The following is a 25,400-nucleotide window of genomic DNA, read 5'->3' as shown; positions in this document are numbered from 1 at the left end:
CTTTTAAGTTCTTCAGATTCAAATTAAAGGTTAAACTTGAAAGCATCCCACAGCCCAGTGGGTTTCACAGAAGTGTGTGGCTATTTGTGAAGTGTCTCTGTGCACTACCTAAGCCCCATGGCGTGAGTTAAGAAGGGAGTGTTGAAATTTCCATGCTTTTTTTGGCTTATATTAGACCCTTTAAAACTGTTGTAACCATGTTTTGTACGTGAATACATACAAATGACTACAAGCTCCAACATTGTCCCATATGTTAAACAACTCACAAATATTTCCCAATATTAGAAGACGAGGCATATTTTAGGGACATATATTAGAGCTGAAGAATGATATATCACAGTTACAGCTCCATGCTTTTTTTGGCTTGCATTCAACCCTTTAAAGCAAAGCATTTGGTTAGTTCATTGACAACTGCAGAAGAAGGGTGTGATCTTGGCCAAGCACAAACATTACTAATATTTTTACATCATATATTTACTTTAACTAAACTCATTTATCAACCATAATTAAAGAAAGTAGCTATCATTCACTTACAAATAATTACAGCCTCGCTTCATACTGCTGTGGTGTTTGCTGCTAAGCTAAATGGTTATTCAGGGGTGTCAAAACTTCCTATCATGGGGTGTGGAGCAGGAGGAGGGTCCGTGCCAAACGCCCTGGGCAGATCTCGCTGCTGTGAGCTGAACATGCTGCAGCCACCTTCATCTGCAACCCGGGAGCCTGCAGCTCACAGGTCCCAGCAGGCAGCGACCCACCACGCTCCAAAACAAACAAAGGCTTCGGTGTCCCTCAGCAGCTATCTATCTGTTCCCTTCTGTGAACATAGACTTCTAAAGTTTCCAGAAAGCCTTTTCTACTCTTCAAGTCTTGCTCAGAGCACATCCTTATTTTCTCTGCCAACCGGTCACATCTTCTAAAGGAAAGGCTGTGCCTTAGGTCACATAGATTTACCTCCTTCAGCAAATAGTCACCACATCAGAAGTCATACCCCATTACCAAAGGAAAGCAGCCTGCTCAGTAAATGTAACTCATGTACATTTTGTAATCATATGGTAGCTTTTAAAAAAAATCCATGTTCCCACCCTTATACCAAGTACAATCACCCCAAGAATGAGGATAAGGATTTTATACCCTCAGTATTTTATTTCTGGTTCATTAATTCCACTTTCAAAAACACAGTTAAGTTAGGAAATCGTTTCTTACTTTGTATTCTGGAATTGACAAAAGGAGGAGAGAGATTGTCGTGTGACCCGAGGTCTCTGCTCGCCATATGATCGTAGTGAGTCCCATCTCCATAGTTCTGTTAAAAAAGCGGGAAAAAACAATTTTACACATTTTTACAGCATTTTTCAAAACCTACAGGCCCATATTCCCCTTCTAAGTCTTAAGTCATCTATAAGAAATATTAGTCCTTTTATTGTTTTCCTCTATTGATTCCGCTGGAAGTGATGTGTTCCAGAGCATTTTTAAAGCTGTTTCAAATTTTTATTTTGTTAGCAATTGACTTTGGTTTGCTCTGCGGGTAATCCTGAATGGGCAACTGAGATGAGGTTCCTGGAGTTTTCTGCTGTGTAATGCAGCAAAAGGCTCTTTTAGCATGAAAGTCTTCTTACCCATAACATTTAAAAAAAAGAAGTATTTCTTTTAATGTTTTGGTTTTAAAATTTATTTTTATGTAGAAGTTTGCTCTCTGAATCACTTCACTGCTATATGCATGCAATTGCCTATAAAACAAATTTCCTATAAAACAAATTTCCAAGTCTGTTGCACAGTGGGTGTGGAAGGTAACTTTTCACTGAAAAATAACCCTCCGTAGTGCTCGTGTTTGTGCACACACTTCTGGAAGTGACCGCTGAGTACCCGCTGCCCCGCCTGCTCTGCACTGCTGGCAGGAATGAACACATCAAACCTTGGCAGGATTGGGCCCTAACTTTCAAAACAGTCTTAGAGTAACCTTCCACTCTCAGTCAGCAGATTAGCCAAATCTTAAAATTAACTGCAAATATTGGCTGTGCAGGGAGTTATGTAATGTTTTGTTTCTTTGGTTCGGAAGAACGCACAAGGAACTCATTCTCCCAGCGTGGAAACACCAGCATCACTTCACAAAAAGGGAAACAGAGAGGTCAGGCTGTTTGGGGTGTAACTCTGCAAGTTAATGCACAGCCTTGATTGAAACTCCAGAATTCTCCCCAGGCTCGTGCTCTTTTCTTTATATCGCAAAACTTAATTGTGCACTCACATTCAAGTTTTTGCATGCATAAATAATTGTGTGTGCAAATTTAGAATTTACTTTTCAAAACATTTTTCCCTGGGAAGCAATACAAGTGTCAAGGAAAAAAAAGGGATAAAAATAAAACTGACAGACGTGAGCGGTAATGACGTAATGGACGCTAAGCGGGAGGGAAGAAAAGGTGTCGGGCTTCCCTCCCTTGGTGGCAGGGCCAGGGTCCCCGCCGGGCAGCACCTGGGGACCCCTCTGCATGCGGGCACCCACCAAAAACCCACCCCGAGGGGAAAGACGGGCCCAAGGACGAGCAGCGAAAGCACTCGGGGGCACCAAGCGGCAGTCTGCACTGCTCACCAGCCTGGCTCCTTCACGTTAATTAGAAAACAATTAAAAAGCAATTTAAACAAACTGGCTGAGTAAGGGCGTAAGTGAGAGCTCAGCCACTTTTTGCCCAGCCTAAGAGTGCTTCATGCCTTTGCAGGAAGTAAACAGAAATAACGATCGCGACGCTGGAGCGCCACGCGTGCAGGGGGGCTCTGCTGGGAGCAGCGCTCGGCCCCGTGCAGCCCGAGACGGCTGAAGGGTCTGCACAGCTAAAGGGTCTCTAAAGGGCCTGGGAGCTGGCTGCATCCAGCTGCCTTGCAGGTGCTGTGAACACCGTGCTTGGCTGCCCCGTGCCAGCCCAGCGGCTGCTTGCCCCGGGGGTCCCTTCCCCATCTCCTCGAGAAGCTGCGCTGCCTCGGCCCTCTTTGGGGGCATCAGCACCAGCCACCCCAAAAAAACTCTACAAAAATGAAATGAGTTCAACACCAGCATTCGCTGCTCCACGGCCAGGTGGCTGCTACCACACCACGCAAAATGGTTAATTAATATTCTCACTACCTGTTAGCAGTAGTGGAGCAGGTGCCAGATTCAATCACAGGACCAGGTTTGAACGTTAAAAAAAAAAAAAAAAAAAAGGCAATTTTAAAGGGAACACAGGACTACTGCCAACTTTGCATGCCCATTTCTCTGCACAATCAGGTGTAAAACTCGTATTTAATATTGCAAATTTACATATGCAGGATGTCTGGTTTGGGGAAAAAGATTAGATATACTTACCCTGGATGGACTAGGATGTCCTGTATTCCCCCAGGACCCTGAGCTAGTTCTGTCTTCTACATCTAGGGACAAAAAAGTTCTTTAGGCTTTATTGCAATAATTCTTTCCTTTTGTATAGGCACTTTTAAATTAATGTTTCAAATTAATCTCCTGTTGCCTTTAATTAAGAATCAGGCACAGGGCTACTATGACGGTAGTGGCTTCTGACCCACTGCTTAAATTAACTCATTTAAATTCACAGCAGAAATGAACCGGACCCTCAGGAACCTGAGGTTTGAACATAAAATTACTCAGTGCTCCTCGCCACCAAGGAGTGGCTGCACTGTAACACTTCGAGTCCTGCCAAAGCCTCCAGCACAAAACCAGGTATGGTCAAACAGTAAAAGCAAAATATGAGAAAACTGGGGCAACCGGGAAGTTCAAGTAAGGCGTATTTAGGGTATGTAACGCTCAGCACCCCAGCCAAGCTACCATTTTAGAAAAACATCTCGGCGAAGAAAAGCACATTCCTAAAGCTCAGCACATAGCAAGTACCTCTGGTTTGTCCTTCGCTGTTTAATACAAAAATCACTGCAATCGTTAGGAGACACACACCGTTTCAGACAGTCTGACAAAAACCACAAGCATTTTGCATAAGGTGCGCTCCGCATTTCATAATCCCCAATATTTCTTCTGATGGTGGCATTTCTATTCCACTTTCCCCAAGTTTTTCCTCCGTAAAAAATAAGGTATGGTCAATGAAACCAATTTACTAGTATTAAACCTTCCTTGTGACACTTCGAGGCTTCACATTTGTCCGAACAAGTTAAAATAAAAGACATAGGACCTTCTTCACTTGACACCCCAGCTGCCAGGGCCATGTCCCACAGGTGCCCAAAGCAAGGCCGCGCACCTAAGGTCACCCCATGGCCCAGGAGACGTCGCTGCCATCCACCTCCTGCCTTCAGGCTGCTCCTGAAGGCCTGGCACCCTCTGCCCAGGAGATGAGGTGCGCTTACACAACCATGGCCATCACAAAACCTCTACCAGAGAGAGCTGGGAGTCTCACGAGACTTTCCTCCAGCCTAAAAATTGGATGGCTAAACGTACACCAGCAAGGCACCTCAGCACACGTTGAATGGAAGCCTGCAAGTAATTCCACCAAACCCCTAGTTCACGCTGGTGTCAGTTCAGCTGAGATCACTCACGCTCAACATAAACACATCCTTGAGTACACTGATGGACCATACTGCTTAGACAAGTTGGTTTTTACTTACTGCGTGCTAAATATCAAGGAATGTGACTGACGTCGATCTATTTTCTAACTTACTCCTGTGTGCCCACCAGCATCCTAATGAAATAACAGCCTTGCTTGCCTTTTACCACGCACAAACAGTACCTTTAATCTAATTGGAAAAATATGCATTTGGTGTTTGCTGGTTGGAGAAACTCTGAGCGCTCCCCAAGACGACAAACACAAGAGCTACCGTTCCACCTGGTATTGCTTCAGCCACTCCTGGAAGAGTGGTGGGAACTCGAGTCGCCTGGGACACAGATATGGTCATTAGCACTTCGAAATACAGGTGCTGTGACCAAATCTGGTTGGTTTCCAACATAAAAAAAATGTATAGTTTAATACTTTCCCTCAATTACAATTCCTATTATCTCAATAACAGATGAACGTGTTAATAGCACAAGACACTCTTAGGTAAATATTTAATTAAGCTCCAGAAAAAGAAAGAAAATGTGTATCATTTACCTGACAGATCAGATCAACCATTCTATTAGGTTAATTAGGCATATTTTTAAAAATCATTTGTGTTATGTAACAGGCAATTAACTCTGTAGAGCCCTGATCCATTGCCTGTTAAAAATCAATGGATATTATCCCATTGGCTTTGATGGGCATCGCACCACCCTGGAGCACAGCTTCCAAAATCCATATTAAATCCATTAGAAAAATTAGCAAGAGAAACACACGCGCAGAGACGCTGACATGGCGCGCATCCCTCAGTATTTCCTACACCCTTTGCTGTGTTATCCCCATTCCTCCCTTGAGCCAAGGTGCCAATGGCCAGAGGACACCACCAGATCCTTAAGATGACCCGGGAAGATCACATACCTCAGGGCTGGGTTGCTCTTTGTCATTTGCCTTGCTTTAATTTGAGTCCATATAACGCTCAAGTTCGCCCACCAAAGTTGAAAGTTCTGGACTCTGATCAGAAAATGACAAACAATGGCTCTTGTGCCTTATCTTCAGGGGTCGTGTCTTAGCTTTCGACCAATTTTCTTTGTATTTAGACTTAAATGTGCAAACTACACTATATTACTCTGCAAAACATCAATGAGAAGGCTTAATTAAGTAACACTGACAGATAAATCCATTTCTTTCGCAGTAATCAAATCAAAGCAGGTTGACATAACACAGGAACTTAATACAGTTATTCCCTGGTAATTGGAAAAAGGCCCTTTACTTCTCATTAAAGCAATCTTCTGGGTATTGGCATAATAAGAAGGCTCAGGGCTTTAATACTGCCCTATAAAAGCCCCAAGATACAGACCCCTTAAGCAAACATGCCAGATTATCTAATTCCTTGATCACAGTGGAACATGTAGTTATTGTTTTAAACTACTAATTCTTTATCTCAGCTACAGTCAAAAAGAAGGAACTTGGTCTAAAACACATCATGGAGCCCTATAAAAACCTAAATCACAGCTGAGGAATAAGATCTGTTAAGATGTATTTTTTAAAAAAAAATATGTATTTTTAAAGAAAAACAACACCACTAGCTCTTTAGCTAGGAAATCGAGAGCTTACTAGGATGAAAACTAATGTTAGACAAAAACAAACAAACAAAATTTACTGGATTTGTAGATCTGCCAAGATACACGGAGCTCTTGGCCCTTCCACCTGCCTGTGGCCACAATGGGGTTATACAGTGGGGCAAAACACAGGAGTGCTCAATAAAGAGATGGACATCTGCACCTTGCCTCTCTATCTCAGAGAAAAGTATTCTTTTAGCATGATCCAGGGAGCCAACCAGTGAACAGGCCAACCCAGCTAACTTCTGTCCCTCTCTGAACAGCTCTCAAATCAACAGCACTTCTCCCTCTGCAGAGAAGAAAAAGCCTCAGTAATTGCTACCTAGTTAATCTAGCCTGGCTTGCTAATAATTTAGCACGACAGATCTTACAAATCTTTTTGCAGTCCCCTAAACCTTACGCTGGGAATTCATTATGTACCCCGTGAGGACTGCCACGTCAGTAATTAGGACAGCGAAGCCCTAATGCCACCAAAGTCAACGCAGAATTCTCCAGTGACTTATTCTCAGCGCTTGGGCTTATCCCACAGTGCACAAACTTGAACACATATGTAATTTTCTCCAGAATCTGGCTCCTGTAAATTAACCTCACTTAATCAGAAGCATGAGGCAATGCAACGTTACCAAAAGCAAATCATCACAACCTGGGAAAGCCAATTCTGCTGAACCTAGAAGAGATGCTCCGTGCTGCGGGCTGAGGCTGGCTGGATTCAAGCCATGCCACCACCCTCTCTCGATGATCCTGAAGCACGAAGCAAGGCTTCTTGACCTTGGTCGTAACACCCAGTTCCTTCAACTTTCTTTGGTAAACGTTTCATTGCCTTACAGGCTTCCTAAAGAGAGGCCTTAGGCTTAGAAATTAATATGTGTAGATATGATATTTTTCTGGAAATACACCCTACTCTCAAAAAACCCTCCTCTTTGCAGGTATAAGCCAAACATACTTGGGAAATCATCCAACACTATAGCAATAACGCAGGACAATAAATTAGATGACTCTGGAATACAATTTTGTTTGAGCCTCCCACCACTTCCAATAACAAATTTGGGCACGTACATGAAATCCTAAAATCACAAGCTAGAAAATGATCTTCTCATGCTCTACCCCAGTAAATGGCAACACTGATATCAGAATGGTTTGGGTTGGAAGGGACCTTAAAGATCATCTAATTCCAACCCCCTGCCATAGGCAGGGACACCTTCCACTAGGGCACTCCGCTCCCAGTAGGAGATTTGGAGAAAAAAAAAAAAAAAAAAAAAAACACTGAAGACTAGCAAGAGTAACTAAAAACTTGAACTGTTTCATAAAAGCTGTCATTTGGAAAAATGTGTATGGAAAACAAAAGGTAAGAGGAAATACATACTTGGTGTTCAAGTAGGAAAGTAACAGTAGTTTAGCAATCAGGCAAGAAAAAAGAAAGGAGCACAGTGGTTATCTTATTAATTTTGCTGGAAATTTGATTACAAACATTGACTTCTCCACCGTTCACATATATACGTGCTGCTTAACCACGTGTCCCACAAGAGCAAGCTTTCTGCTGGAGGACAGGGTCTGCGAGGCTTGCACCAGGAGAGCATTCCTGATTCCCACCACCATCCTCAGCAGCATTTCAAGCAATTTTATAGCAAAATAGGCATTAAGCTAACATTACTCAATCCGGTATTATTTGAGAGGGACTGAGGGTGTGCATTATGAAGCACACAGGTCACCACCTCAACCTTTCCACATAAAACTAGACCGTGCTCACAGTCTCTTGCAGCAGAACCAGGAACCCAAGCCTCTTCCCACCCTTCTCATGCCGTCATCCCTACTTCTGCCCACAAATTAAGTAACCTGATTACTCCGCTCATGAGAGTAAATAGAGAGGCACACATTACACATATACTTTTTTTTTTAGATACTCAAATAAAGAGAGCCCAAAGGGCAAATTCGTTTTGTTTTCATTGGCTAAACCTCCTTGCTTTGAAAAGACCCGGGTGAAATTCTGCTTCTGTGGGAGTTCGAGTTGATTTGTATTTGATTTCAGTTAAGTCTGAAATTTCATCTTTAGTATTTTTGTTCGCTGAACCCAGAATAAATAATATTGCATGTTTAAACAGCAATATCCAGAGAAGCAGCGCAATCGAAATCATGACTTTCAGTGAATGTAGTCATACAGTAGCTGCATGAACAGCCTGTACTCAGAAGCATGCCTGTGAAAAATCTGGCCTTTACCCATCAATTTCAGAGCAAGAAATACAGAATTGTTTCTTTAACTTTTCTGTAACTTAGTGCTAGGGCCGTATATTCTTTTAAAGGAGCTGAATAAACGACATACCAAGCCAAAGATAACTCCTGAGGACCGATAATTTCTTGTAAGTGCAAAATAATATTGATATAGTTACTTGTGTTAGTGGCTCAGAAATAGAACTGTATTGTTATAATTCCAAAATCCTGTAACAAATCTGGAAGATATTTTAACACTCAAGAGCACAAAAACGCTTGAAATGACCTTTTATCCTTTGTGACCAACTAGAACATGTATTTCACAGATGCTAAGTGCCGTGCTCTTGAATTTACCTATGCAGCAAATGGGATCAGTTAGGGACGACTAAAGCAAAAGGAAAGTCTCCCAACAAGTCATTGGTGAATGCAAATTACTTAATATGATTTCCCAAAGCCAAAAGGCAACATTCTGCACTCAAAATTAATACATTTGCTTAACCTCCCTTAAAATGGCGTAATGTGTTTGCGCTGGGGGAAGGCGCCAAGGAAAAGGGTGTTAAAAGAACAGTGCTTGTCCTGCACGTGAGGTGTGGGCGTCTTCCCGGACACCGTGCTGGGGTCGGGTCTCTCTGTTTCAGCACCGGGGCTGGGTACGCGCACCAGCCTGCCGTCCTCCCCGGGATCCTCCGCGGGTCAGCGCAGGAGGCCTGGCTGTCCTTCGCGGCCTTCACCCTGCGAGCCTCCCAGCCACACGTGCTCGATTCAGGGAATCACAGAACCATCTAGGCTGGAAGAGGCCTCCAAGATCACCCAGTCCAACCTCTGACCTAACACCAACAAGCCCTCCACTAAACCATATCCCTGAGCTCTACATCTAAACGGCTTTTAAAGACCTCCAGGGATGGGGACTCAACCACTTCCCTGGGCAGCCCATTCCAACGCCTAACAGCCCTTCCATAAAGAAGTTCTTCCTAAGGACGTGGGGAGTCCAGGCTCTCCAGAAAACAGCTGAAGAACGGATGAAAAGGAAACTGGAGGAAACCTAGCGAGGTCCAAGGCCTAGGCCACCAGGAGGACCAGCTGAGCAAGGGTTGCTGGCTCAGACCGTCCTTTCATTTGTAGCATCGTACAATCGGAGTAACATGTTACATACACTGACCTCCCCCAAAAAAGGAGGGCAAAGATGACACCAGAACAATTGCAAAGGGAAGTCTGGCAGTGAAGCTGCTACAGAAAATGGCACAAACACTAAAAAAAGGTACCCAAGGCAGCTAGAGGAGCAGGTAGCCCATGCTTAATGGGGAAAGTGCACTCGGAGTTCGGAAAATCCCTCCCTGGATGGGCTTTTGTGGTGCTGGTTTTGGAGTGACAGAAGAATGACAAGAGCAGTCTGGGTGAGTGGCGTGAGCTGATCTCTGAGGGCTTCGGTGCTAAGGACCTTGAGGAAAGGAGTTTGGATAAAGGAGTAACAGGAAGGGTATGGACTACAAAACAACCACCTTTTTCGTGATAATTTTACCATAGAAAATCGGAAGAGTGAATGAAGAAACAAATATCTTAAAATTCCACTTTTATCTTCAAGGAAAAAATAGCATACTAACCAAAAGGAATTTTATAAGGGATTTAGTAGTCAAAATATCTTCAAATTAGACAGAGAGGACCACGATCTCTACACAGGAGATTTTTGTATACGCACCATCCTAACGTTAGATTAGCATTTCCCATTGTATGAATTACAGTTGTGTCAAAAATGAGAAGGGTGGGAAAAATCCCAGACTCTAATTATGATTACCATCCGCAGACAAGTATGATAAACAGGTACCTCGGGATCGCTATTACCTCTTTGTGCTCTGAAGCACCTTACAAACAGTATGTCAGATACTGCTAATACAAATTAAGTTAAACAAACCCATTTTGTGGATTGAGACCTTTTCTGCTAAGTGTTTTATTTTCCAAAAGAATGTTTTTTTTTTTTTTTCCCTCGGAGCATTATGGCTTAAGAACTAAGTAACAAATGAGCCGAGCGGAAAATGACAAAGTACAGAAGGAGGATTAAAGACCAGCAGATGAAGGGAAGAATAAAGTTGGTCACCTGGACATTTCGTATGCTAAAGGACTGGAAAGTTGAAAAAGCAGATCCATTGATGCAAGCCTTTTTGAAGATTCTGAGCTAAATATCATCAGGACATGATAGAATAAATAGACAGGGGGGATCTGGAAGAAGGGCTGCATGACTCTTGAAGGTGACTGAAGAAGTCAAGGACTGACTGCAGTGAGAGAACGGAGTCAGGAGATGGAGGCACGAACAAAAGCACAGACTGCGGGGCCCCGGAAGCCAGCGAAGAAAACTTAACTCCGACATGGGAAGCAGCAGAGGATGTTGACAGACTGCAGCACAGGATGGGGGAAGCTGCACAAAGCTCAGGCAACAGTTCAGTGAGGGAAGAGGAACACACAAACAGTGACTCCGTGCACCTCCAGCATGAAGTCGCATATCATTATCCTTTCCGTGAGAGCAACGTAAAGAAAGCACAGATTCAAAACGGGAAAATTCTACTACTTATTTGATAAACAATTTATTATTGGTTTGCTCAAGGGATTAGATACAAAGCTTTAGTTTTTTGTTTTTTTTTTTTTTTTTCCCCCAAAGAAGTAGGACCAGCTGCCAGATATATACAATACACTTCAATAGCTTCTGTTAAAGCCACAAATGATTGGAAAATTCATTTGAATCAGATGGTCATTTTACTTTACGCCTGGATTTTCGAAGTCTATACAAATACCCGCGGACAGTCTGAGGCACCACTTGACAGCACTTGCTATAAAACATCAACAGGGTAAACAATCTAAACTGTTCTCAGTCTTAATATTCATAACAAAGGACTGCATTATCCCGCCTTTGGATGAGGTCATAAAACCTCACATTGTGTTTTCCAGAGTTACATAAGCTATTTTCTAACACACATACGACAGACTTTCTGCCTGTAAGGGCGGCCGACTTTCACGTATCCATTCCATTTGCATAACTCCAGCATTTAATCAGCTCCTATCAGATCTGACGAAACTTTAAGCAGAGAGTTCAACAAAGTTTAAGGTACTAATGTACAAAGTGTTGTAATGCCCTTCTCAGCTCATCAGGAGACTCAAGGTTTGGTTTTTATACTGGTTTTGGATCAGTTTAGGGTTGACAGTGCTGTGCTGGACACAGGGTCCAAAGCAAAATGCTTGATTTGTTTTAACCCGAGAGGAGGCTGATTAGCAGGAAAGCATCCATTTCTTAGGACACTTTTTCAGTTACGAACTGAATGTGGTTTACAGATTAAATAGTCAGAGTTTATGTGCTCATATATAATCTATATTAAAGTACCTAATTTCACTTGAACCCGATAACCTAGAGCACTCCTAAATGATGACAGTCAAACGCATTGCTCCAAGCGAAGTACACGCATTCTACACTGTAGCCTAGAAATATTTAAGGACAGATTACTTCGACTCTCCTTGTATCACCAGATGGTGAAGGTCTCAGTACGAAGCAAGCAGGCATTTGACTTCCAAACTAGCAGTCAAAGCCAAAAGGTGGTGGCAGCCATTTGATGAAAATCCTGGTTATGGTTTAGCGGAGGACTTGTTGGCGTTAGGTCAGCTGCTGGACTAGTTGGTCTTGGAGGTCTCTGCCAACCTAGATGGTTCTGTGAGCTCTGCGTTGAGTTTAAAGGAACGGTTTTGGTTTGTACATTTGTGCAGTCCATGAAAGTAAGGGCTTTGCATGGAAAGCCTGCATGCAGCTAGAACATCCTGATTCTCTGTGAGACAGCCGTGTGTTAAGCTATGAACAAAGCACATGGACTTGTGGAAGGGAAGAATCACAGAAACGCAGCTTCAGTGCCCAAGCCAAATGAATGATTTCATGTTTAGCCACGTAAGATGATCTCTTTCAGGAAACCAAGCTTCAATGAGTGTCATTAGCCTGATATACAGATGACATTTCTAAAAAGAAATGTACGCTTGCGTAGAAACCCTCCAAGTTGTTATATGAATAAGCTGGCAGTTATATCTGAAGTTTTTCCAGCAGAGCAGTCATACCACGATGCACATTTTACTGTGCCATGAAATAGTAGGTTAACCTGTGCTTTACTCATTAAAACTCGACGATTCCTAAAGATTTACATCCTTAGTATTTATTACCTGCACAAGGACCCCAAAGCCTTTTGACAGGGCAAAGTCAGGCACGGAGGACACGCGGGTAGTGACAGCTCCAAACACCGGATTTAATTTAGCTCCTAATTATCAAAAATATACGAACAGTTTGATTTACAAGGAGCACCCCTCTCCCAAATTGCTAAAATAAGCTGAATAATTATAGGGAACAGCATCTAATAATTCTCCGCACGGTTCCGCTGCGTTAGCAACCTCGTTAAGCATCGGCAGTGCTGCTGCCATACATCGGCCCTTCTGGGGAGGGCTCCGGGGGTCCCGCCAAGCACAGGAAAAGAACCACCAGGTTAATGCCCTGCTCAGCTGGCAGCTGAGCCTTCTCAAGGCCAGGTAATGTTTAGGTGCTGAAACAGATCATTAAAAATTTAATCCAGGCACCCTCAGCTTAATCCAGGAACTCCTGTAAAAGCCATGGTCCTGGCGTGTAAATAGGGCTGGATGAGGTCTGGCTCAGATCTCACTCTGGGACAGCTTCATAGAACTCCAGCTCACCCTGAGACCCGATTCTGCAAGCAGACCGTGCAAGATTTCTGGTAAAGGTGTGAGGTACAAACAGGGATTTTTCCTACCTAATAATAAAAGAAGTATTTGTTTTCACTTGTACAGTCTTGCTTTGACCCAAACGGTCCCTAACTACTAACTGTTAAAGTTGACCGGGGGCTTTGAGGTTCTAAAAACAAATAAATGAAAGCCATAATTAGCGGAGGCAATCCAGCGGGCTTAAGTCCTCTTTTCTGCAAGGTCTCGAGGCAGAAGCGAGCTCAGAGCGCCCTGCCAGCAGCACAGGGAAGGGGTTGGTTCCTCACCCCTCTGCGCTGGCTGCTTCCACCTCCTCACCCATCACTTTGGGGATCACCGTGTCTCCAGCAGGACCCCCGCCCCGTGACGCGAGGGACGCAGGCTGGCTCGTGTCATTACACAGAAAAAAAAACTAAAAACGTGCAAGCTTCTTTCCGCTTCGGGTGGGGAATAAATTCAGGGATCGCCAGTTTGTGTTGAGCGGATGGCTCGGGATCGCAACTGCATCTGCTGGGGCTGTTTCTGTATACACTTCACTGCGATGCTGTTATCTAAACCAGATTTGTTGCAGAGCACACCAGCAGCTGGGTTCTGTACCTCTCTGGCCAGTACATGACTGGTTAATTCCCAATATTTATGTTTCTTGGAAACAGAAAGATTAGTGAGGAATGTGTAACTGGAAAAGGCTAAGGTTAAAAAAAAGGGAAAAACAACCAAAAAACATCCTCCACCAGTCCAGATCGTCCAACTGGCTGTTGCAAAAGTCACAAATTATATGGACGACAGAATAAATGATACCACACTGATTGCAAACCATGCGAGTCTGATGAAAGGGAAATCGGATGGGGACAGAAGAAAAGTCTCTAACGAAACTAAAGGACATTTTCTGCTACACTTGTAGTCTTTGGAGAACGGCGCTTTAATTTAAGTGCACGTTAGAATGACTTCATCTATATGAAAATGACATTAAAGCTGCCCTGGATGTATTTGCATTTAAAGTGTATTATGGCAGCCCGTAGCAAACGCTCGCTATTTACCGGACACTTGCTATCGCAGGACGAGCCGCGTGTTCCTGGGCACACAATGTGAACTGACAGGGGAGAAATCTAGCAGAAATCAATCCTAGAGAAAATTCAAGTGATCTATTGCGCTGTAGTGCGGAGGGATTTTCAAGGCGAGGGAGTTTATTACAGGTTCAAGGCCATGCTGTGACTTCCCCTGACTTAATGCGCTCTCTGTCAGGCAGCCTCCGGCAGAAGGACAGACCCCTGGTTCGGCTGGGAGCAGGCTGCGCATGGAAACCACCGGCACTCGTGCACAAGTGGTGCTGTGCTGGTACAGCTCTGGGATTCCTACAGCCACCGCCTCCCACAAAGCTTCTTAAAATGCATTTGACATCAAAGCTGGAAATTGGAACAGGATGGATTTGATGGCCAAGGAGGGGCTCTGGCTAGGGAGGTACCTGAGCAAGCTGCCGATATATGGGAGTTTTCTCTTCCCACGCTTGCAGACTCGAATTTGCAAGGAGAGAAAGGACAGGATGGAGACTCCTCGGTCCCAAGGAAGATCTCAGACTGAGCCTGCAATTCTGCAACTCCACAACATTTAAAGGTGGAAAACATCAAGCCCCTGAATCTGCAGTGTGCGTGCCCCACTTCTTTCAGCGCCCTGGCTGCTGGAGTCCCTCACAAGGTAGACAGTCACTACAGCGGATGGAGGCACACCTGGCAGCCCCAGAAAAGAACCACTTGTCCTTGCACTCATAGCCACACACCTGGCTGAATCTGGGGCTCATCAGCCCCTGCGGTACATGTCCCACAAGTTTCCATGAAAACTTCTTCAGGTTTCCTCCAGCTTGGAGGGCACAGCTCCTGCCCCTCCTCACGCACCCAAATGCAAAGTCACAGAGAACCAGCAAAAACACGGGCATCTTAACACGGGTTTCAAGCACCAGACATCAAAGACTGACCAAAAGCATTCCCTCATGGGTCAAGAATCACCTCTGTGCTGTATCGTTGCACACGTGCAGTGGGCTAGACTTTGGGTTGAAAAGCCCTCCTAAAAGACGTGCTTGAGTTTAACCAAAAGCTGATGCAGGAATTTGGTCGTTTTACACAGTGCTGACCCCAACTAGCTTAGCTCACCATCAGTAGAAATGAAGCTTCCTTTCTTTGATTTCTGTTTTTAGTTTTCACGGTGTATTAAGCTCAGCTCATGGGTTTTGTTTGGTTGGATTTGGGGGTTTTGGTGTGGGTTGGTTGTGGGTTTTTTTTGGTTTGCTTTTCTTCATTTTTTTTCCTTTTTTTTTTTTTTTCTTTGTTGCAAGCAAGAGTTAGAAGTTTCCCTTGGATTCAGAAGATAAAATAAATGCCGGGATAATTGCATCATTTTTCCTCTGGCCCAATCTCATGGTGCAATGTCAAGTTGGCACCGCTGCAGCGGAGGATCACAATGCTCTGCTGACCGCACCTCTTACTCTCTTTCCACTGCTTGGACCTTTTTGGGTCCAGATCACTCACAATTACGCGCTTCATGAACAAGGAATTCCAGGTAACAGCACCGTGTGTAAGGTACCTCCTCACAGGATCTCTAGTGAGATTCCCATCTTTTGTCTAAAATCTTGATGTACATTATACAGGGAACTAAATACGAGAGCATCCACTAATAAAACATGCATTAGCCTAAAGGCTTTAGACTCGCATCAAGGGAGCGAGTTCTTTCTTTAAGCACATTTCCTGCAGTAGCAGGACATGTCAAGTCAGTTTTAAACCAAGTCCAACAGTTTCACTCACCAGCAGGTCTCCCAGTTAAGCCGAACCACTTTGTAACGGAAAAGAAAACGCACATGCAACCAAACTCCTAACAAGAGAGACACACACCCACGTTACTTATCTTACCTGGACACACTTGGGGAATAAAATACAAAGAAAGGAGCAAAGGACTATGTTTCGTGTCATTCCAACTGCTCCGTATTTATGAAGGAAGTCCATTTTTCTTCAATTATGCCACTAATTACTGGCGATGCATTTTGATTTGGGCACTCCGTAGCAGCACTAAGCTCCCTTTTCTCACTCCGAGCTGCCTGGGACCAGCCACGGATTTCCTACACCCCTGTAGTTTGCTCAGGTGCTCTAAAACAGGAGGTCAGGAGAGGAAAGGCAACTCGTGAACACCTCGCTGCTGCCACACCAGCGCCGTACCCAAGACTTCCCCGCTGCCACCCAGCAAGGCTTTCTCCAGAAGATGAGCACAATGCACTTGCAACATCCAGACAAGGGAACAGTATAAACAGGTTATGATGACAACTGAGTCGGATGTGTAATGCTTTAAGTGTCTACTAATTCTGCATTGTAATAGAAAAGCTTTAAAAAAGCATGACATCCGCATGAATGCCAAATTAATTCATTATGATCAGTGCTACCACAATGAACACCAAATTAATTCATCACTGCAGAATACACAGAGCACTACCCACTTGTTCTACTTGCTGACAAAAATACAGGGATGACAATCCTCACCGAACAGCCGCAGGAGGTCACAGGTACGGCTGACTTGCCCGCCCGTGATGAATCTTGCACACGGACACAGATTTCACCCACCTGCCCCAGTACATGGCTTGGTTTTGAATACAGACCGTGAGCATGGCCAGTGTGGAGTCCGCCACCTCCAGCACACGTTATTGCCTAATATATGAAGAATTAGGCAACAACGCTTCCTTTCTTCAAACCAGATCGTTCCAGGAACTCTCAAGGCTCTGTCCTTTTTACAGGATAATAAGGAATACCCCAAATAAACCTACTCCAATTCCTCAGTCTTCAGCATCTCTCCTAAATAGCTTCTGGTATCAAATGTTGACTGTTAGAAGGGTCGCTTCGCTGGACTCTTGACTCAACCGCATTTGACAAAACACAGGTTCGAGAAATTATTTTGCGCTTTGGGAAAGTTTCCACTCCTCCAGGAACAGCTGAGGCATGACTGCAAGCCTCAAAGTTTTCGCCAGGGACACCTTACATAATGGCAGCATTTGATTTTGAACTGAGAGCTCACTGAGAGAGGGGCTCTTGAAGGCTTCTTCATCTCCTACCTTCTGAGGCTCTGCCCTTTGCTCAGGCAGCATCTGCTATTTCTCAGCCCGGCCATATGCTCGGAAGAAACTTACGGGGCTTTGAGTCTCTCGCTGTTCCCAAGAAGGCCACAATTCCTTTGCAAGGAAACTCATTAAGAAAAAAACACGAGAGCCACCTGTAAGGAAAGGATGGAAGCCGTTTCAGCATCTGGTCCTCCTTGCCGGACTCGAGGCCCAGCTGCCTACCCAAGCTGAAACCACTCCCAACGTTCTGGAAAGCAGCAGCTCCAGCAGGGAAAGGTGCCAAGAGGAGAAGTTCCAACGTGTGGCTGGAAATCCTGTCTTTAGCTCATCACTCAAGTCTCCTGTTTAAATTACAGCGACTTTGGAGAACGCTGCTGAGACTTGAACCTGTGAAAGAGTCCATAGCTTCCTAAAAGCTGTTTTTAGCAAATTCTCTCCTCCTCCATTACTTTTTCCACCATTAAGAAATTGGCCGTAAGGAGAACTACAGTAGCTTTTGAAATGAAGGTACAGCATTCAAACCTGCGGAGATGGGAAGTTGTTGAACGTGTCCTCGATGGAGTGATGCAATTTATTCACCGCCTTGGTGGAGCGCACTACACCACTCTGATCAAGTACTTTTTGCTGTTACATTCCTCAATGTTACGGAGCGGAAAACAACCTCAAGGAATGGGAATTTTACACCCACCATGGCTGGATATGAGTTCTTCCCAGGACATCCGGCCTTCCTCTTAGCTACTGAGCTTGTTAACAGAAGGGTTTTTCCAGCAGAATTTAGGGGAGAGCTTTCATCTGTCCTCCCCCTCTCCCTTCGTAGCATTTGGCTAAGCTGGAGAGCAAGATCCCAGCCACCGCTTCCAAACCAAACCTGGATCTCTCTAATGGTAGCAATGCCAGCTAAGCTTCTCATCTTAGAAGAACTGATTTCGAAACCAGAGCATTATGTCCTTTAGAGGATCCAAAGATTATTTTCAGAAGTGCTGATACCAAGCAGACGTTTGTTGAAGAGACCAGTGCAAGGGAACGGAGTGCTAGTTCATTTCAGCACATCCTGTTTACAGCCTGTGCTACTTTCTAAGTCATTCAACCATGACAATTGTTGTCCTTCTGAATATGTTAATTGTGATATTTTTATACAGCTCCAGAACATATTTACAGACCACAGCAGACTTTCAACAACAATGAAACTTGTAAGCAGTAAATATAGGACAATCATCCAAAAACAACCAGCTATCCTTCAACACATCTTGGCATTTGGGACACCAGCGCCATTCAAAACATATGTTAGAGAAAGCTTTAGAGCACAAACCAGCCGAGGTGCTTCTCTCCCTTCTGCTTTCGGTTTCGTTGCCGTTCCGGGACCTCGTTGCCACCTCGGGACCTGCCGCCCTCCTCCGGTGCCACCATCCAGAGCTCGCGTTGGGGTTCCTCCGCTTGCTCCCCATCCGCCTGGGCAAGGGAACGGGTGGGAAGCCACCAAAGGGCTTCCAGCCGCAGCGACCCGACTTAGAGCTGCCCAAGCACTGGGGAGGCCAGCCTGGGCAGGAGCCCAAAGCCTGGTTCCCCCTTGGACGTTTTACCTTAAAATTCAGGGCCCCTCTTCCAGCGACTTGTTGGCAGCACTTTAGGGTATTTCCAACTGCGACAAGCCCACATTCAGAACCAGAGCCGCAGAGAGAGGCACAATATATTTTAATTATACATGTTTACTTTAGAGGAAAGTAAACAAAGATCAGTTTAATGAAAAGAGACTAACGTAATGGAAGCAGCTGGAAGGGTTGGTTTTTTTTTAATCCAAATCACCATTTCTTCCATTATTTAAAGTTGTGTCCCCAAGTTTTTTTTAATATTTGACATAAATCTAAACCTATTTTTTGTATGCTAAACAGGTACAAATGCAGTGTTAAATACTGCCTAAAACCCTGAAGTGTTATGTAGTCAGTATATTTTCCCATTTAATTTATTCAAGGTTTCTCTTTAAAAAAAAATCACTATAAATTTTCAGCTCTAGTGGCAAAAGGTTTATTGGTCTTTGTACTTCATTAAAGGTTTTTTATAAAGTCATGTTTGTTCTTTTGAGTAGCAAATAAAACTACTGAAAAGGGCAGGTTGGTTTTTAAGAGACAGATATGACCTAAAGGGAACACATTTTACTGTAGTGAAATAAACTGAGGAAACAGTTTGCAGATTAAAAACCCCTTAAAAGGAAGCATCATCTTTGGAAAAAAAAAGCCTTTGCTGAGGAAAACAGCTGGAAACAGGAAGCTTTTGTGCTTTCATCCTGCCTGCTTTGATACCACCGCATCCCCGTATCATAAAAAGGCAAAGAGAATGTCGTCAGCTGCATCTTATTTCACCCATGCAGGACGGGGGGAGGCTTCGTGGAGCGTAAGCAGGACTGTCCGTGAATTCACACGTGCACAAGCATGTGCATATACACGCACACGTGTACGTTTAGTCTTTCCTTGAAGAAATCAGGAAAATGAGCACAGGTTCATTACCTCTTCCAAGGCAGCGTACAGCACCTTGCACGCTTCTGCTTTCAAATCTCAGCGCTGCCTTCATTTCTGGGGAGAGCCAAGGCATTTGGTGGCGGTGCTCCTCCCGTTAGCCTGGTGGTGTCCGCAGGCCTCTCGTGGCTCTGGATTCAGACTAAGGGATGGTGACACTGGCTGTTTTTTCCAGCAGCATCTCCAACTCAAACCTGCAAGCTGTCCTGCTGAGCGATGCTACCAGCTTCTAAATCCGGGGGTTTCTTGGCTGCCCAATTTCAAGGCAGCTTCTGACCAGCGGCCACGGGGAAGCTGTTTGTGTTCTGCATGCCTCACCCCCAGAAACGCTCCACAAACTAACCCAGCTATTCGTACAGAACAAGTACAGCATGGCAGGAAAATATGACACGAAGCCTTCCAAAGCTGCTATGAGCTTGGGCAAGGCAGCAGAATTTTCTTGCTCTTTCCAGGCAGCTAACCAAGCGTATTCTTCTCTTAATTTTTTAATACTTTCCTGTAGAACAGAGTCTCGATACTCTGCGTGACATTTGGTAAGAAAACAAGAGGTATATACACAAGGACTGACAACCTTCTATTTGAAAGTTTCCATTAATGGAATTAATCATGTTTACACAACTTCCCGCTGTTAAACTTATTTCATATCCTCATATCTTTCATCCAAGCTATTTCCCCTACCAAGAACAGAACAAAAACTTCCCCAAGGGCACGGGATCCAGTCAATTGTTAGCAGTAAATGCTCTCTCCTGCTGTCTCTTTGTCAGCCTGCTTCAGACGCTCCTGGCTGCAGCGAGTGAAGGTTGCTGCTGCCTCGCTGCCTATTCTGAAGCCAGCTTCTTCTGCTCTTTTCTCCTGCTCTAAGCCAGACGGGAGTGGGATCGCTAGGCAGAGGTGGCTTTCTTTCCCAGGAGCAGCGGGGCAGTGAATCGATGTGGATGGTGCTCGTTTCCCAACTTCCCAGGCAGCTCCCCACCCAGAGCTGTGACACTTCTCACTCCAGGAAGGCCAGCAGCATCCAGAGGAATTGGATCCTCAATTGCTTCTCTGCGCAGAAATTAGCACTAAGCAACATCAAGGCTTCTCCCTTTCATACACGTCTACAGCTTCTAGCACAGGACACACCACCCTGATGCCAAAACCAGGCAAATAAATTTCCCATCAGATGTCATATCAGCTTTCTGAAGCTCAAAGCCTTGAGTTCTGGTTTCTCCCCGCTGCTCACATACCCTAAATACCCTTAACCGAAGGACATACAGACTGTACAGATGTATATAACAGTGTATGAAAATACACACAGAGAAAGACCACAGTAAATCCAGGTGATAAAGCCTAACTGCATACATCGCCTAACAAGTCTGCTTTACGAGCACCGAGTTTTCGGTATTCTCCCCTAAGAACAAGCAATTACGAAGGTGAAGAAAGGTAACGGCTTTAAAACAACACGCTAATCCCAATATTAGTGCCTCGGAAAGGGAGAGCTGCCAGGAATTTGGAGTAATGCCCAGTTATCTGTCTTACCTTCAGCAATAAAACCGTGCTATAAACATGAAGATAGGATACACACGAACCTTGTTTGGGCGGGGGGGTGGGGTGTTTTAACTGTTCGTCATAACAAGCGATCATCTACCAGCTTTAGAAAGAACTAGAGATATTCATCAACGTGCCAGCGTGAAGTCTTTTATTTAGCTTATAAGTTTCAGAAGCCCAGTTTACTTCCCTCCTGTGAACGACTGTTTAAGTCTTGATTCACTGTAGCTCCTGAAATAAAAAATAGTGAAAAAACTGCTGGAAAAGGCAATAGTTGTGTTGCTGTTCCACCACCAAGCAATTCTGGGCCATGAGTTGTGCTTGACAAGATCTCAGCAGCAATCTACACAGCCTGGGGACTCCTCAGCCACCCTTAGCATCACGCTTGGTGACAGAAGGTGGCACCGGGCTGTCCCCAGGAGGAAGGGGTCCTGTGCCCCTGCTCAGCGCTGCCTGTCCCGCTGGTCACACCACCGCCACGTGGAAGCATGATGTGACATTTGGTGTCCAGATCTAGTCCAAGCCTGGAAGTAAGACATCGTCCTGGAGATGCTGGGTGGTGGTACTGCCCGAGAGCTTGCTCTGAGCATGGGTCGTGCTAAGGAGTGGGGGGAAGAGCAAAACAGCCACCAAGTATGAACGGGGAGATGAAAGATTTCTGGCAAAAAGATTAAAGAGCCAAGTAAAGAAGTGCTTTAAAAAAATAAGACTAATAAAACTAAGGGGACAAAAGCCATTCAGTGGCACACCGGACATCTAAACCTGGAGGAGCAAATTCTGAGGCCTTAGAAGTGCCGGTGCCAGCGCTCCTCCCGTTCAGCACCATCGGTGGATTTAGGCTTCCAGCCCTGCTGATAGCGTGTCGCTGCCAAACACTTGTTTTACAGAAGGTTTACCGCCCTGTGGAAGGGTGAGACGTGGCAGACAGCCCCCAGCGCCCGGACCACGCTTCTCCCACACCTCCGAGCCCACCTGGTAGACAAACAGCTCTCAGGACACCGTGCTTCACCCTGAGCTTCCTATCCCGTGCTCACCAGATGCGGCACTCGTACCTATGAACCTGGGAGACAGCACAGCCGACGTATAGCAACATACAAAAACACAGAAAAACAACAACAACGAGCCTCGCTGCCTGTTTGCTCTGTGTGCCCAAGCTACCCTTCAATAGCCGTAAATAAAATCATAGCAGCAGTTTGTTTACAAGCAACATCACAATTGGAACAATAGCAGACCAGTAACAAAACCAACAGAAATAAAATATGAGTCAACTCGTGCTCTGCCAGACTGAGGTCTCAAGATGGGCTTGTGCCGTCCCGCGGGAATCCCAGTGCTATAAGCACAATAACAGCAGGACATGCCTCATTTCCTTCAACTGCTCAACATGGCTCTCTCCGAGATGTTTGTAAACTTCCTTCCTCTACGCATCGGGCTGTCAAACTGTCGCCAGTTCGGGGGACGAATAATATCCTGTTGATGCCTGCGCAGGTCGACTTCTGAACAAAATAATGTCGAGCAACATACGGGCCTTGGTGCGCATACGTGTCGGTTAAGGCAATAATCCAGGGACAGAGCCATGTAACTCGCCTGAGCCGACCAGCTCTGAGGACCGAGCCCGACAAGAGCTGGAAATAACGGGGGATTTGGAATTTCACCACGGAGAGCACGCACAGCTCCCGGGGAACACAGCTCAGAGGGAGGAGTATCGACCGGCTGTGCCTCCTAGGCAGCCGCACAAGAAACCCAGCTCCACTTCTGAACCAGAAGCCTTCAGACCCTCGAGATAAGCGCTGCTGGAGGAGCTCCTCGGGGCTGGGAACTCGGCTCCGGCTGCCCAGAAGCAGCGCTGGATTTTTACAGCTTCGGTCGGATCCAGGCTCGGGAGGAGGAAGCGCACACACCGCAACTGGGAGCCCAACAAAAGCCATTGTGTGGGAGCAGCACTAACGAGAACTAATGTGGTTTGGATTAATTGTTAAAACACTGAGGCAGAACTAGGACTGGGATGTGAGGGGGAAGATTTGTTTATGGGAAAAATGAAATCAATAGGATCTGACTTCCCCCTCGATTTAGGGGAATCGTGACCTCCTCACCCCAGCCCCATACCAAGCCACAGAAAACATATTCCTTCTCCTCTCTTTGGGAAAGTGGGTCTGACTTTCCTTATACAGGAATTAAAGCACAGAGGCCACAGCCAGACACCACGCACTGGCTCGCTCAGACACCCTTAGAAGACCCCAGCTATTCACCTGGTAACCCTGCAGGCAGGAAACAAAGCAACAGGAGTCTCCTTGCCCGGCTGGAACACACTGAGCCACAAAAAGCCGGAGAGGAGAAATAACCAGGGGCTTAGACAGTTCCCAGGGAGCAATAAAAGAGCTGGGGTGTGAAGTTTCACAGGTTTATATGCATATTTCTGTTTATATCCCCCTCCCCTTCCTCCTCCTGCGCATTTATTCATAACTTTGGGATGAGCAGACTCGAGGTGGAAGGGGCAGCAGAAGGGAGAGCTGCTGCAGGGAGCACAGGGGCATCCTCCTCGCTCCAGGACGCCCAGGTCACCCGCGGCAGCGGAGCACAGACCCAACCTGTGCCCACGTTACCCTTACAAGACATGAAGAACAGAAAAACGGCAAGGACTCCACGGGTAAATAGAGAAGCAGGTGCTCTGGTTAGCTTTTACCAGCATTTATGAGGCTGGCTTGCATTTTTCTCAAAGCCCTATGAGTTTTACAGTACAACAGACCCTTCAGATATCGTATTATAAAAATTTGCCAACTTGCAAAGTGAATTAATGATTCAGTAAAAACCTCAGCCCGGTGCGATCTAAAAGAAGCAAGTTCTGCAGCAGCGAGCAGAAAACACAGCCATCAGTTTGCTGGGGCAACATTTATTTTTTATGGGAAATCTGTATAATGGAAACCACACGCAACCCCGTGGAATTTTCCTATAAATATCTAAGTGCTCCCAAATCGCTGAGCAGAATGCAAATACACTCCTCCTTTACTTCTTTCAGGAAATTCTCAATGACTTCCTGTCATAAAGTCCAATAATCACTGTCTCTTCTCTAACGTTTGGTAATTGCTTCGCCGCTAACGTGTCTCAACTTTCTTTCTAGGATTAAGTAAAAAGGCTTCTCTTCCCACCCCGAGCCGCCTGTGCCTTTTAGCTAACGCTTCTGCTCCGGGAAGAGTTGCATTTGCTGTTTTCCCAGGGGACTTCGTGTTATTTAATTTCACCGTCATCAAGGCGTGCTTGAGTTCAGGCTCATCCGAGGAGGTTTACACAGGTACCGCGTTTTTGGTGTTCAACGTGAATCCATAGGCGTGGGTAAAACACAGCCCCCTCTCTGCCCTCAGGACCTGCTTCTGCCACAGGCATGGCCGTGGAGACACCTGCAGCCCGGTACCACAGGGCTCCCCATGCCCTTGCCATACTTCCCCCTCTGTGGCCACGTGGGGAACGCTTGGGATTCCCAGCGGGGCTTCCACTGAAGCTGGCTCCTCACCCTCCCCACCGCTCGACCACGTTCCGCGTCCTTTTCATTCACGCCTGCTTATTGCGCCTCCCGCTTGTACAGGTTATTTTCAAAGACAGCAGGGGCATTCCCAACCATAAACACAGATGAGACTATCGTTCAGTTACGCTCCACGTCCCTGCACGGCAGAGGAGGAAGTCCAAGGCACCGTTTTCAATATTCTAAACGAAGCAGTCGCACACCACTCCCTAATAATCCCTCTCCCGGTTTTCAGTACCGCGGCTCAACGCCGGACTTCTCCCCTGCCCTGTCCTCACGGCCCTTCGTGAGATCCGCTATGAAATTTTGTTCTATTGCCACAGACAGACTATTAACCCCAATATTTGGGGGTGGATTCACATGGACAGGGAGCTGCAGAGGTCGGCTTTACTGACCTGTAACCAACGTGCGCCTGGATGGAAGAACCACGGTTGATCCCGCTTCGCTGCGATAATTCCTGCAATTCACAAGATCCAGAGATCTTGGAGGAAGGGACCAGAACTGGGGAACAAACCCCTTTGAGGGTTATGCCTTCCAATAAGCTACTTACGGATTTTTATTTTCACTATATATTATATATACAGAGGTGACCCAGGGCCACCGGGGGCTGCCACCGGTTCCAGGCCAGCCCTTCCCATCAGCATCCAGAACCAAGAGCCATGACCAGGTGTAATTTGCAAGCCAAATCCC

The 25,400-nt window shown here is 45.5% G+C and overlaps 1 protein-coding gene across 18 annotated transcripts in view; it reads right to left on the bottom strand.

Annotated features, from left to right (window-relative positions):
* Nucleotides 1–25,400, bottom strand: part of TCF4 (transcription factor 4) — a 202,551-nt gene that overhangs the window by 138,254 nt on the left and 38,897 nt on the right. For 15 of the 18 annotated variants that reach the window (XM_035310982.1, XM_035310981.1, XM_035310985.1 and 12 more), the window contains 2 exons: nt 3,329–3,390; nt 1,204–1,300 (listed from right to left, as the gene is read on the bottom strand). The exons of the other annotated variants lie outside the window; for them this stretch is intronic. In XM_035310982.1, the coding sequence (XP_035166873.1) occupies nt 1,204–1,300; nt 3,329–3,390 (159 nt within the window). The remainder of the gene's footprint in view (nt 1–1,203; nt 1,301–3,328; nt 3,391–25,400) is intronic. 18 annotated transcript variants of the gene reach the window in all.

The sequence above is a fragment of the Oxyura jamaicensis genome, chromosome Z, assembly GCF_011077185.1.
Source record: "Oxyura jamaicensis isolate SHBP4307 breed ruddy duck chromosome Z, BPBGC_Ojam_1.0, whole genome shotgun sequence".
Classification (NCBI taxonomy): domain Eukaryota; kingdom Metazoa; phylum Chordata; class Aves; order Anseriformes; family Anatidae; genus Oxyura; species Oxyura jamaicensis.
This window is presented reverse-complemented; position numbering and strand designations above follow the sequence as displayed.